This window comes from Fukomys damarensis, unplaced genomic scaffold, assembly GCF_012274545.1.
Source record: "Fukomys damarensis isolate Sample0158 unplaced genomic scaffold, DMR_v1.0_HiC HiC_scaffold_31, whole genome shotgun sequence".
Taxonomy (NCBI): Eukaryota; Metazoa; Chordata; class Mammalia; order Rodentia; family Bathyergidae; genus Fukomys; species Fukomys damarensis.
The window spans coordinates 24399062-24411657 of record NW_022900943.1 but is presented as its reverse complement, the minus strand read 5'-3'; the positions used below and the strand labels follow the sequence as shown (position 1 = coordinate 24411657).

The window sequence follows — 12596 nt, the reverse complement described above, 5'->3', positions numbered from 1 at the left end:
CTGTAGATCTGAAAGTGGTGGTCACTGCTTCATTATCTTGACGACTCACAGAGTCAGACTTCTCCTCTCCTCTGTTCTTTCAAATTAAATTTATTGCTCTACAAATTGTCTGCGCTGCCCAGAAATGATGCAAGTTGCGTGTGCCCTGTTCAAACCCTGGACACTGGACTCTGAAGGCCTTCTTCCAAGTGATCAGGGGCCTGGTATTCACTGAGAATTTCAATAACTCCTCTTTCTTCTTTCTTAAAGGAAGCTGAGAGAGGATGGTTAGTATATGAATTCCTTTAAAAAAAAGTCTTACAAAGCCAACCTTTAACAAACTTCTACATCCTTAAAAAGCACATGTAAAGACATAAATTCTTTTAATATTATTTGTTAAATAGGCAATATTTGACCATCCACCAGGCAAAAAGCAGATATTTAAGTTGCTCAAAAGCTTTATGAAGAGCACAGTTCTGTTTCTGGCTCTCATTTTTGAAACAAGCTTTAAATACTTTTAAATTTAGTTCAACAGGGCATATAATTTCTTGAACATCTTCTGTCACAAGAAATAATTTAAAAGCAGTGAACATGGTGGCACCCAGGAGACCCTACTTGTCAGGGGGTAGCTGGGCAGTGAGGTGGCTGGTTTGGAAACGTGCCCAAATGTGACTCAGCGCAGCCATGCCAGTTGTATTTCATTTTTAAAAGGATGGCACAGGCCAGTTGCTTTTTTTAAACTAAAAATATTTTCTTGCTACTCTTCTTTGCATTGCTAACATTTTCCTGTATGTGTAAGGATGCTAGCATTCTATTTTTAAAATGACAATTTTGCACAGGAAATAGGACACACATTATTTCCTCCACTTTGTGGGTGGGAGACTGCGGATCGGAGGAGTTCATTAATCTGCCCCAAATACACAGCCAGGATTCAGCTCTAGGCTTTCTGATTTGATGCTGGTGTGAGCCAGAGGAGCTGGCTCTGATAAGGGAAACTAGATACTTTGAGGCGGTGCTAACAGCAGTGAATGCATCTCAAGGTGGGTGCAGAGCACCACTGCTCTGATAGCCTGTAAAAGAAACACCCAAAGCCCGAGGGGCACATGGAGTGGTACTTTGTGAATATAAAAGACACAAATGCTAATGAACTAAAATTCACCAGTGCAGGTAGATAGGTTATTACTGAGAGACATCTGCAGTGCTTTTCTCTGAAACAGGCCTCTTCACACGTGAAGCACAGGTTGCCAAAGGAGCACAATCTTAGGAGGTGTTCCCCGATAAAGGAGAGACACAAATCATAATCAGATGATTTCTATCGTTTCTGATTTTAGTCATTGCTGATCTCTCCACTGCTGACCTAGAGATTTCTCTCTTGTTGAGTCCTTTTCATTGAGACCCTGAAGATGAGGTGCGAAGTTTCTCCTCTCCTTAATGGATGCTTCGCAATGACCAAAATGGCAGTTACTGACTAGGAATTGGGCATTTTGTATATATTATTGCATTAAGCCCTTATAACAATTGTAAGAGGGAAGATTATTTCTATATTATTGATGAAAATACTGAAGCTTAGGAAGAAAAACATTCAAAGTTCCTTAGCCTGTAAATAGTATATCCCATAAATTTAAAGGTTTATAATATACTCATTTTAATATATTCCACAATTTTGAGAGTCAAGAATTTGAGCAGAGCACAGAAAGGAAAGCTGAATCTTGTGCCATGTAGCATTAGCTGCGGTGGCTTGAATGAGTCCTGAGGCTCTTTTTCTAAGATAATTTACCTATATAACTGGCAACTGGGCTGTTAGCCGGGGTCCTTAGCTCCTGTCTGTGTGGGCTGCTCTTTGTGACTGCTTGAACTTCCTCCTAGTGTGATGGCTATGTCCCAAGGGCTGCATTGCAAAAGATAAGAGGAAATGCTGCCAATTGCGTGATCACTCAAGCCTGGTCCTTAAATGGGCATGATGTCATATATAGATTCACGGAGAGGGAACGCAGACCCTACTTCTCATGGGGAGAAATGTCAAAGTATTTATAGCCACGTTAATCTGTCACACTGAATAAAGATGAGAATGCAGTAAGTTCCCCACTTATGAATGAGTTCTGTTGTGGGAGGGTGTTCATAAGGTTGGGTTGATTTGTAAGTCTGACAGCGACTCTTATACACATTTTACACAAATATACAATATAAAGCATAAATACCAAACATACCCCAAAATAGAATAAGTCCTTGACTTTTACTGTTATGGGGTAGATAGCCTGCTTCTAATAGTGGTTCCCCAATTAAACGTTACCAGGTTCTGGGTTGCTCACCTCTCCTTCTGAAGTTAGATTGCAGGTTCTTCTTATCTCAAAGAACTGGCTGAGACAAGCCAAAAATGGTGCCAAAAGTCTATAGAAGGTGAGGGATGACGTGGTATGGGAGAAACTGGCTCTGCAGAGTGAACTTGGGCAGAACAAGAGAAAAAGAAAATAAAAGCAAAAATAAAAGTACACGTTGTGTCTGGGAAATGCATCCTGGGCTACCATGAGAAGTTAAGATAGCAGGTTCTTCATGGTGTCTGTGTCTTTTTATACTGACCAAATCTGTGAGAATTTCTACATACGTGTCCTGAGAGATGGTGCTGGGATCACACACCTCAGGCTGATGTCAGGGCTAGGCCATACTATTGAGAACCTGCCTGAGTTTTTGCTAGAAGTCCACATGCAGGGCTTTGGGAACTGTCACAGGTCACGCCTACTTCCCCAGCCAGCTTTGCCATGTCCTCCTGATCTCCTATATCACCACTGTACACTCTTACACATTGTAGCAAACACACAGCAGGGTAACCATGACAGTGACCAGCAGACATGTGAGCTACTTCCAGGATTTGCTCACATCTATGAATGTTCATAATGTGAAGTCCATTCACATTATGCAAGTTTGCAACTCAAATATTTGTAAATCAAGGACTTACTGTATAGATTTTAGCTACTATATCATATTTGTTCAAGTACTATCAGTTCTGCCATATTTCTCAATTGCTGCATTTATCTCCTTATGTTATAGTGACCATTCTGTGAATTTCTTAAGGGCAAGGGTCATGCCTTATGCATCCTGGTTAAACATACTGCCTATCTGAGCATAGGCAATGTTTCAGAAAGAGAAATGAGTCCCAGTCCTGGCTCTGTGTTAAGCACCTTTGTCAGCCCCAGTAGGACCCTGAAGTACTCTGGGCCTTGGAATTAAATGATCCTTAATATCTCTTCCTGCTTTTTTTTTTTTAAGGACTATCATTGTAAGAGTCTTCTTAAGCTGTTGTACTAAAATACCATAAACCATGTAGGGGATTTAAACAACAGACATATCTTTCTCACAGTTCTGCAGGCTGGAAGCCAAGGCCAAGGTGCTGCTCAGTTTGGTTCCTGATGGAGGGGGTCCTCTTGTTTGCTTGCGGATGTTGTCTTGCTGTGTGTTCACATGGAGGTGTGGAGGGCCAGAGATCCACTGTATCTCTGCTTGTAAGGCTTCTAAGTCTGTCATGAGGACTCTACCCTCATGGCCTCATCTGAGCTTAGTTACTCTCAAAAGCCCCGCCGCATAGTCTTATCACATTGAAGTTTGGAATTTTAACATATGAATTGGAGAGGGGCCTATAGTAGCCATTCCACTTATCTACTCAGGATCATTAGTTATAAAGCGAAAGAAGCCCGGATACAAGTCTCAAAAGAGAGGAGTGCAGGAATCAAGACATCTGAGAGTAAAAAGAGTAGAGGAAATGGATTGTTCTGCGGACAGTGTAATGTCTCTAGAAAGAAAATTTAACACTAAATTCAAGCACAAATGCTTGCATTATAGTGATAATGCTTATAATAGGAATGAAATGTAAAGAAGCATTTTAAAGGGGAGAAGACTGCAGACTATTTGGTCACAAGTGGTGAGAGTAATGAAGAGGCCTCTAGGTCCTGTACCCCTTTTCCCTTTCCTTTGGTAGGAAAGTGAACATTTATGTAGCATCAGTAGTGGACCCCAACTCTTGCTACAAATAAAATTACCTGGATGCCTCGGCCCCTCTCTGCAGAATATTTGGAAATGGAGCTTGGAACATCATGGCTTTCCAGACCTCTACTGGTGATTCTACTGCACAGGTATGGTTGACACTATGTCTAGAGTTAAAGGCATGAGCTTTATGGCTGTTATCAAATTGCAAAAAAAGATGAGGAGGGAAATGTGACAGCCACTAAATAACTTAGGGCATGGTATGCAGAATAATGGCCTTCCAATGACGTTTACAATCTAGTCAGAAGAACCTATGAATATATTATGCTACATGGGAAAGGAGAATTAAAGTTGCAAGTGGAATTAAGGTTGATCACAAAATAGGGATGTTACCGCAGATTATCCAAATAGGCTCAATTTCAAAGGGTCCTTAAAAAGTAGAAGAAAAAAGTTGAGAGAGTAGTCAGAAATGCACTGTTGCTGGCATTGAAAATGAAGAAAGGAGCCACAAGGCAAGGAATGTGAGCAGCTTCTAGAAGTTGGAGAAGACAGAGTAAGTAGTTCCCCCACTTAGAGCCTCCAGAAAAGAATGCAGCCCTGTAGATACTTGAACTTTAGCCCACAGTTACCTATGGGCTTTTGACCAATGGAAGTATGGGATGATAACTTGTATTGTTTTAAGCTACTGAGTTTGTGGGAATTTTTACAAGCTTCTCATGAAACTAAAACAGATGCTCAAATCAGAAAAAGCTTCACAGAGGAGGTAACTTTCGGTAAACTTTTGGAGGGATATCATTGGTGGAGGAAAAGTAGGCAAGATGTTGAAATTTGAGACCATCAGCAAAAATCTTTTAAATTCAAGGATGTGTAATATCAAGAATGCTTATAATAAAAAACAGGGGAATAAAACAATATTATGAGATTGACATTAAATTCCCCAATGAATTCACTCATAGGCAAGGAGAAATGCTCAGGAAGTTTTCTCAAGATTTTTACTTGAGTTGTTTTGCACCTCTACTGACTTAGAGGCTGACAAAGCACTTGTTTTACCTGGATGGTTTTAAATTACTTGTGTCAGCAAAGAAAGCAGATAGGATCTACAACTTCTATGTGGCTCTTCACCGGAATGTAACCCGGGGCATCATATTCCTATCACTTCCTCTAATCAGATCTGTAGACTCTGCTGATTTTTCATTAGTTTCTGAATTAAAAAAAATAATTGGGTCATGAGGCAGGTAGATACACAACATAGAAAGATAGACAATGACAGGTAGAAACAGAGTCAGAATCAGTGGGCAAAGAACCTTTATATGTACATTTGTTCATTACCATGTGTTTATTGACGATCTCTAGAGGACACAGGCATATATCCTCTTTGAGGGTCCATCAGTAAATGAGATAGGCAAGGTCCCTGTTCTCACAAAGCTCATAGTCCCCTGGAACATACAGGCAAGTAGCTGGGTAATTTTTCACAGAGTAAAAAAATACAAGTTGCTATAGGAAGAAAATGTGGATGGGGCAATTGGTTCAACCTGAAGTGGAAAGGGAGCATGTCAGGGTAGGCTTCCTGGAGAATGAACTTCTGAGTCACTCATTCTCAAATTGTGGTGCCTGGCTCTGCAGCATTGGCAACCTGAGAAGATGATTAGGCAAGAACACTTGCGAGATGCTTAAGCCAAATATACGAAGCCTGCAATTCTGGGGATGAGGTATAAAAACCCATGTTTTTATTAAGTGATCCAGAAACCTGATGAATTTCATTGAGAACTACAGTCTCACGCCTGGGCTGCTCACATCGGTGCTGTGGCCTCTCACTCAGAGATACTGATTTAATTGGACTGACTTAAAGCCTGGGAATGAGTATTTAAAGCATCACGTTTTTATGATGTGATTTGAACGTGCAGCCAGGCCGGAGACAACTTCATGATGCCCACAGCTGGAGAATAAGTTAGTCAAAGCCTGAGGGCTGAGGGGAGGACGATCAGCTTCTTACAGGCAGATATGCAGAAGCCCAGTTGTAGGAAGGAGTCTGGGGAGCTAGTAAGGCCAGGGGACTTAAAACTTCACAGTTTAGAATAGGTTCATAGCTGCAGATTTAAGTTTGTTTGTTTGTTTTTTGTAAACTTTAATGTTTACAGACATCATCGAAGGACTTTGTGAAAACACAGACACTTACTAAGTAGTTTAGGGGAGGGGCACAGTGAAGTATAGCTAGCAAGCTTGGTGATATGAAAAATGTCGCTGGTCTGAGGACCACACTTTGAGCAGCGAGGTTCTATTACCTTAGCTTGCCCTGAGCTTACACGTAGGAGAGTGCATGGGGACTGCAGAAGGGCGCAGCTACTCATTAGGACCCGAGCCATCCATTCATTTGGAGTGAACTGCGGAGGTCCTTTGCTGGGTGGGTATGCTCTGAGGGTAGAAAGGAAAGATGCTGCCCCTGCAATCTCCCTCCTGCTCCTCGGATTAGTATCTATCAAGGTCGTACTGCTTTTCGCTAAACACTACCTCCCCCACCCTCTCCTCGGGCCAAACTAGCTGAGTGCGTCTCCAGCCAGGCCAGCAGATCAGCTCCTTAAGTGACCGCTGAAGCTCTCTGGGCCCTGCCAGCCAGCCAGGGAGGCGCTGGCCGGGGAGGGGACTCTCCTGGGGCCGTCTCCCTCTTCCTACCTTCCCTCGCAGAGAGCGGTGGTGCCTGCGGCAGAACCTCCCTCTGCAGTAGCCCCTTGCACTTGGCTGGCACTTCTGGGCGCTGTCCATGGTTGCAGCATCTTTCGGCGCGCCACGTCAGGAGGCCGCAGCGGGGCCCGCGATTGGGGGAGGCGCTGGCCGGGGAGGGGACTCTCCTGGGGCCGTCTCCCTCTTCCTACCTTCCCTCGCAGAGAGCGGTGGTGCCTGCGGCAGAACCTCCCTCTGCAGTAGCCCCTTGCACTTGGCTGGCACTTCTGGGCGCTGTCCATGGTTGCAGCATCTTTCGGCGCGCCACGTCAGGAGGCCGCAGCGGGGCCCGCGATTGGGGCAACGAAATAGCCCAGGGCGCAGCCACAGCCTCCAGCCGCCTCCGAGCGGCCAGAGGGAGCAGCCGGTCTCTGCTCTTGGCCATTTTGCGGCCACCCTGCCACGGGGCAGGACCCGCGATCTTCCTCCTCCTCAACCCACACCCCAAACTCTGGTCCAAACCCATTGCCAAGACATGGAAGAATTTTTGCAACGCGCCAGGTCTAAGCTGGTAAGTTGGGAGAGCAAGGCCGTGTGTGTATGTGTGTGTGTGTGTGTGTGTGTGTGTGTGTGTGTGCGCGCGTGTGCGAGGGCGCGCGCCCATGCTGATGAAAAGAGGGAGAAGAACGGTGTTGCGATAGAAGAGAAAGAAACAACTTTGCCGTTTAGTTGTCAGAGTGTGCGAGCTATCCCCAGGAAACAAGTCTGTGCCACTCAGCCCTTCCTGCAATCGGTCTCCTCAATCCTCCAACCACAGCCAAAGTGCAGAGCGGGGTGTGGTATCGGCCTGGCCGAAGTTGGGTCGCACGAGTCCGGCTCTGGCCCCTTTGGCCTGCCGTTTAGAAAAAGGGAATTTTAGCCCAAATTATAGTTACCTCCGGAAGGATAGGGAGTAGATGGGCGTGGTCCTTCTTGAGAAAAAGAGCCCAGCTTTCTGCGGATGTGAGATGGATACGGTGAAAAAACAAAATCTCCAAGGGCATTTTGGAGGCGGCAAAAACCTAGGTGAGAAAGTCAGCGTGTGGGTAGGGTGGATGTGTGGTTTAGTTTGTCTGAGTCCTGAATTTTGCTTGCTCCGGGGCAGGAATTGGGGATGCTCTAGAGTATATTATGTCTCTAATATTCGTTCATATCTATAAACTGGGCCAGGGGAAGAAGGGGGAGAGACCCAACTGTTGCTGGTGACGTAGGATTCACCAAGTCGTTGTTCTCCTGAGAGAAGAACAGCATGTCCACTGTATGTTTTACTGTATCACCATCCAAACAGTGCACTGTGATGATTTCAGTGTGTGTGGTGACAGTTGCTACATGTTCTGGAACAACAGACTCTAGCTGTTTCCTAATTACAAACTGCTTTGGCCCTCCAGTGTAGCAGTAATAGAGGTAATGGAAATGCTTCTTTTTTGGCATTTAAAAAAAAGTCTGTGCCCAGTTACAGGTCATACCTTTAATGAACAGTGAAAGTGCTGTTTACAGGGCTGGCATAAAAAGCAATGCATAATTTATGATGCCTTTCACCTTTCAAACTTTCTTGGAAGCTAAAACATAAAGACTGCTTTAAGGTGACGTCTTAATTACAAGGCAGGATATCTGCGGGGTAATCACTGTAACTTATTTACCTTTGCACTGCAAAGGTAGCTTGGGAAGGGAGGGCCTGAAGATGCCCAGACCTCCAGTCAGTGCAACTGGAAGTGGGAATCTCACAGTGATCTAACTGTAAGTGTCCTTTATAGGACCATTAGAGTTGATTGACGCTGTGTAGGTACTTTGCTTTTTATCATCAGCCTCCCAGAGAGTTGAATGTGGAGATTTTAGAACTGAGAATGTTTGTGATTGTCTCTGTGTTTATTGACCTCCTGATAGTTTTACGAGAGCTCAGTGAACAGAAATATTTGTTATAGAAACTCAGTAACTATTTTGCAAGTCTGATGATTTAAGTGTTCATTCTGTTCTGTACCCAGCAATGGGTAAGAAGTGTTCAAAAATTTAAGTCAGTTCTGGCTCTTTGTGTATGTATGTGGAGATGAAAAATGAATGGTGATCAAGAATAAATACAGAGTTTTGGACTGCACCTGTGCTCCACTCCCATAGCATTAATTTTACCAACATTTTAATGAGAAAGATTTAGATTCTTAGATCTGATGTGAGGAAGAGTTTTGTCTCATTTCTGAAGAGCAATTGCTGGGATAAAAATTTCCCTATTTCAGAGTAATCAGTTGAAAGTAATGTGTAATTTATTTACCGAGTCCCTTCATTAGACGAGCAATTGCTCTACATCATTAAAAAAAAAGACAAAAAAGAAGAAGAAGCAGTTGTTTGAAATTCTATTACCAGTTTCCTGCCTTAGCCAGGAGAACAATTATAATTATTTTTCTATTTTCTTGGAGTAGGTTTTGAGCTAGAAATCAGCTCAAAGGTGTTTTGGTCACTTTTAGTCACACATTTCTCCTGATAAGTACTTTAGGCAATAAGAATTTTACTTAACATGCAATGTTCACACTCAGTAGCCATAAGATTTTACTTTAGAGGATAATCTTTTCTTTGTAGAAAAATGTTAATAATTGTATTATTCATTTGTGAGAGTTTTATTCATAGTAGAATGGCAGGATTTAAAAACTTTGCTAGTTCTTTGGAAAACATTTTAAGAGAAGAAATTTATTGGGCTGATCTTCACAACAAGCCAAGAGCTAGAATTAGAATTTAGAAATTATGGGCCTGGGATTTAGCTCAGTGGTTGGGTGGTCTTCCTTGAAAGCGCAAGGACCCGAGTTCAATCCCCGGTACCAAAAAAAAAAAAAAAAAAAAAAAAAGAATTTAGAAATTATTAGCAGTTTTCAGTTTTTTATCTAGATGATATCTAACATATGCCAAATGCCAGGAGCCCCACACTGGGTAGATTGGCTGCGGAGCACCCCCTTCATGAGCAAACACCACCAGTTATGCAGTTCAAGCAGCTGTTAATGGGTGGGGAGCACTGTGGCCCACATACCATAAGATGTAGGTCATGGGCCAGCCTCGGAGGGGGCTGTCAGCTGCCACTTGGAGGATACAGGACACACTGATGTCCCAGGAATGCTGTGTTCCAAGAGAAAGCGAGGTTAGAGTCACCACTGCAGTCCAGGGAACGCATCTGCCACTTCAGTGGTGTCAGCTGTGGGCGAAGGGCTCTGATCTGCAATGGTTATTAGTCAATACTTGGACTTCTATAGAAGAAGTATTCCGGGTGACTTAAATGTCAACTTATATTCTGTGCTATGTGGCATAAGGACAAGAACTCTCATTCATAACTAAATGAACAACTGCATTGGAGTGGATATAGGATATGCAGTTTAAAAGAAAACAAAGAAAACCCCTGCAGCATGCCTGCACAGTAGTCATCTTGATTGGAAAGTGGAGGAGAGTATCCTTCCTGCCTTTCATATCAGAAGAAGGTGCATGTCAATAAAAAGGGTCTTTTAAAGGTACCTTTTAAAGAGCTGCTGTGGGAAGGACTAATAGTGGAGAAACTGCAAAGCAGTTTCTTTTGAGGAGCTAAGCTCATTCTAATTAGAGACCATGAGATCCGCTTGTTCCACTGGAAACTAAGGACAATACTGGAGAATCAGTGCTTCCTGCCAGTGTTTATGAGTGCAACTTTGCAAGTGTGGTGTCAGCCAGAAGGGGCCCATGAGGAGTGAGCCTGTTATTGCATTAGTCCTGAAGTCAGCTCCATTTCTCACTGTGGAAGCATCCAGACCAGCAGCTGAGGATTGGCCCAGCCCCAGGTCCTTTGCAAAAGCACCAGACTTTTTCAGTGTGGAGATCTCAGAGAGGATTGGTCCATCTCCAAGGAAAAGAAGTGTTCACTGTAACCCAGATAGCAGCTTGGGTTTGAAGCATGTATGATCAGGTGAGATGGGACATTCATTAGTCTGTCATTTGGGGAGCATTTTATTGTCATCTAATAAAAAAGGTGACAACCTGTTTGCCTCTGTGTAGCATTTATTGGAGCAGATAATGATATCACTTTGGGTTTGGTGTACAAATCTGGATGCCTTTGCAATCAATGGTGACTTGGTGGTAGAGGCTTTATTCTCCTCTTGCATCTACCTCTCCTTGGAATGCTACCAGAAGAGAGAAAACTAAACAAAACAAAACACACACACACACAAAATGAGGAAGAAACAGCTGGGTTTGAATGGAAGTTACTAAAAGGGGTGACTGATTTTTCTTGAACCCTGGGATCATGGGGAGAATCGCTGAGTTTAGTCCATTTTGAAGGGAAACAGTGGAGGGGCAGGGCTTTTGTATTGAGTAAGGAACATTCACGTGGACTTTGCTATGAAGGACGTGCTTTGGGTTTGTTCAAAATACAACTGGCACAGTCACTTGTGGCTGTCCTGCCAGAGTTAGCAAGGCAGCCTACCCAAAATCTCTGGCCTCTTCTCAAATCTATGTCTTTCTGCATCCTCTGGCTTTGGGATTTGGTCTCTGGGGAATGGTGATCTTCTTGAAAGCTCTTCTGAGAGCCTCTAGGTTGCCCTGAAAAGTCAGACCCACAAAGTCTGGGTTAGAAATATTAAGCTCTTAGTGGGTCTTTAATCTGACAAATGGTGCTTATTTTGCAGATGTATTGTAAAGCCACACTGATACATCCATAATCCTTAGCACAGAACTTGGAACACTGGCTGCTCTTTCCACTTGTCCCAAGCTGGTCTCTTCTGCCTGTCCTTACATTATAATTTATGGAGTTTCTCTTTCGCCATGTTTTTCTTCATCCTGTGCAACCCAGGGGTCACGGAGCCACCAGGTGACCACAGTGGTTAGCATACAGGTCTCCTGCAAAGTGCTCTCACACTGCTGCCAGAGGGAGTGAGAGTATCAGGCACTCAATGTTGAAAGGATCTTTCTCACCTCTCCCACCCTCCCTAAAACCTCACCATCACCTCCCACTGCTCTTTGGAGAATTGACGACACTGTCAGCCTGACCTTGCTCTTCACCTTCTTCTGACATCTTCTCCTGCTCCCCTTGGCTTAAATAATCCACATCTCTTCTTCAAACAAAGTGAAGACAGGAAGGCTCTGCCAACTGAGCCCTTCCTACCTGGCCCTAACTGTTACCTGAGTTGAAGTGAAGTTTTTAAATACAGTTTTTAGATCATTTAATCTTAGTTTGTTAATATGTCCCTGTTGGGCATGTTTGATTAATGCCAATTTGATGAGAGTAGGGACCAGCCTTTCTTTATGGTTTTGTTTATTATCTTATCAGCAGGGTCTGGTGAATGCCTGATGCTTATTAAGTGTATTTAGAATAAATGAAGGCATAAAGCAAGAGTCCCGCACACAGCATGAAAAGATGTAGTGGCCCAATAAAAAATGAATGACTCGGTAGTCAGAATCTTGGAGGTCTGAATCAAAAACAGGACTGATGATGGCATATAGGATGCCAAACTGGCTTGCTAGAAGGTGAACAGCATTTAGATCAAGGAGCACACTGTACTGCTTTGCAAGTGGTATGAATTTAACACAAAATGTCTTAACAAAATAAAGAGGCTGGTTGTTACCCACGACTGCTTGGCATCTGCACATATTCATTAAATTACTGCATGAATGGAGGAAGGCAGGCACAAAGGCTCTGCAAAATTGGGTGGATCAGCAAAACGTGGATTTGTTAGAGCCAAAAGTCTTTCTCAGTGTGGTTCGAAGACTCCAAATGTTGGGTGGCTTCTATCACAGCTTCTCCACAAAATTGACCCAGCCTATTTTGCTGTGTCTGCACCAGTGCTAGTATCATGAGAGGGACTGGCTGGCAAGCCCCTCAGAATCCTTGAGTGGAAGGGTGAAGGCATTCCAGACTTTCTGTCCAATTCTGCCACTGCAGACTTCATGCATGGGGTGAACTCATGCAGTCCCTGAGTCAGATTTTTTAAACAATTAAAAAAAAA

The 12596-nt window shown here is 43.5% G+C and overlaps 1 protein-coding gene across 8 annotated transcripts in view; it reads left to right on the top strand.

The window, feature by feature from the left end:
• Positions 1-6981: 6981 nt before the first annotated feature.
• Prune2 (prune homolog 2 with BCH domain) overlaps positions 6982-12596 on the top strand; it is a 243982-nt gene continuing 238367 nt past the window's right edge. For all 8 annotated transcript variants that reach the window (XM_033757733.1, XM_033757728.1, XM_033757732.1 and 5 more), the window contains exon 1: positions 6982-7183. In XM_033757733.1, coding sequence (XP_033613624.1) covers positions 7148-7183 — 36 coding nt within the window. In that variant the 5' untranslated portion in view covers positions 6982-7147. The remainder of the gene's footprint in view (positions 7184-12596) is intronic.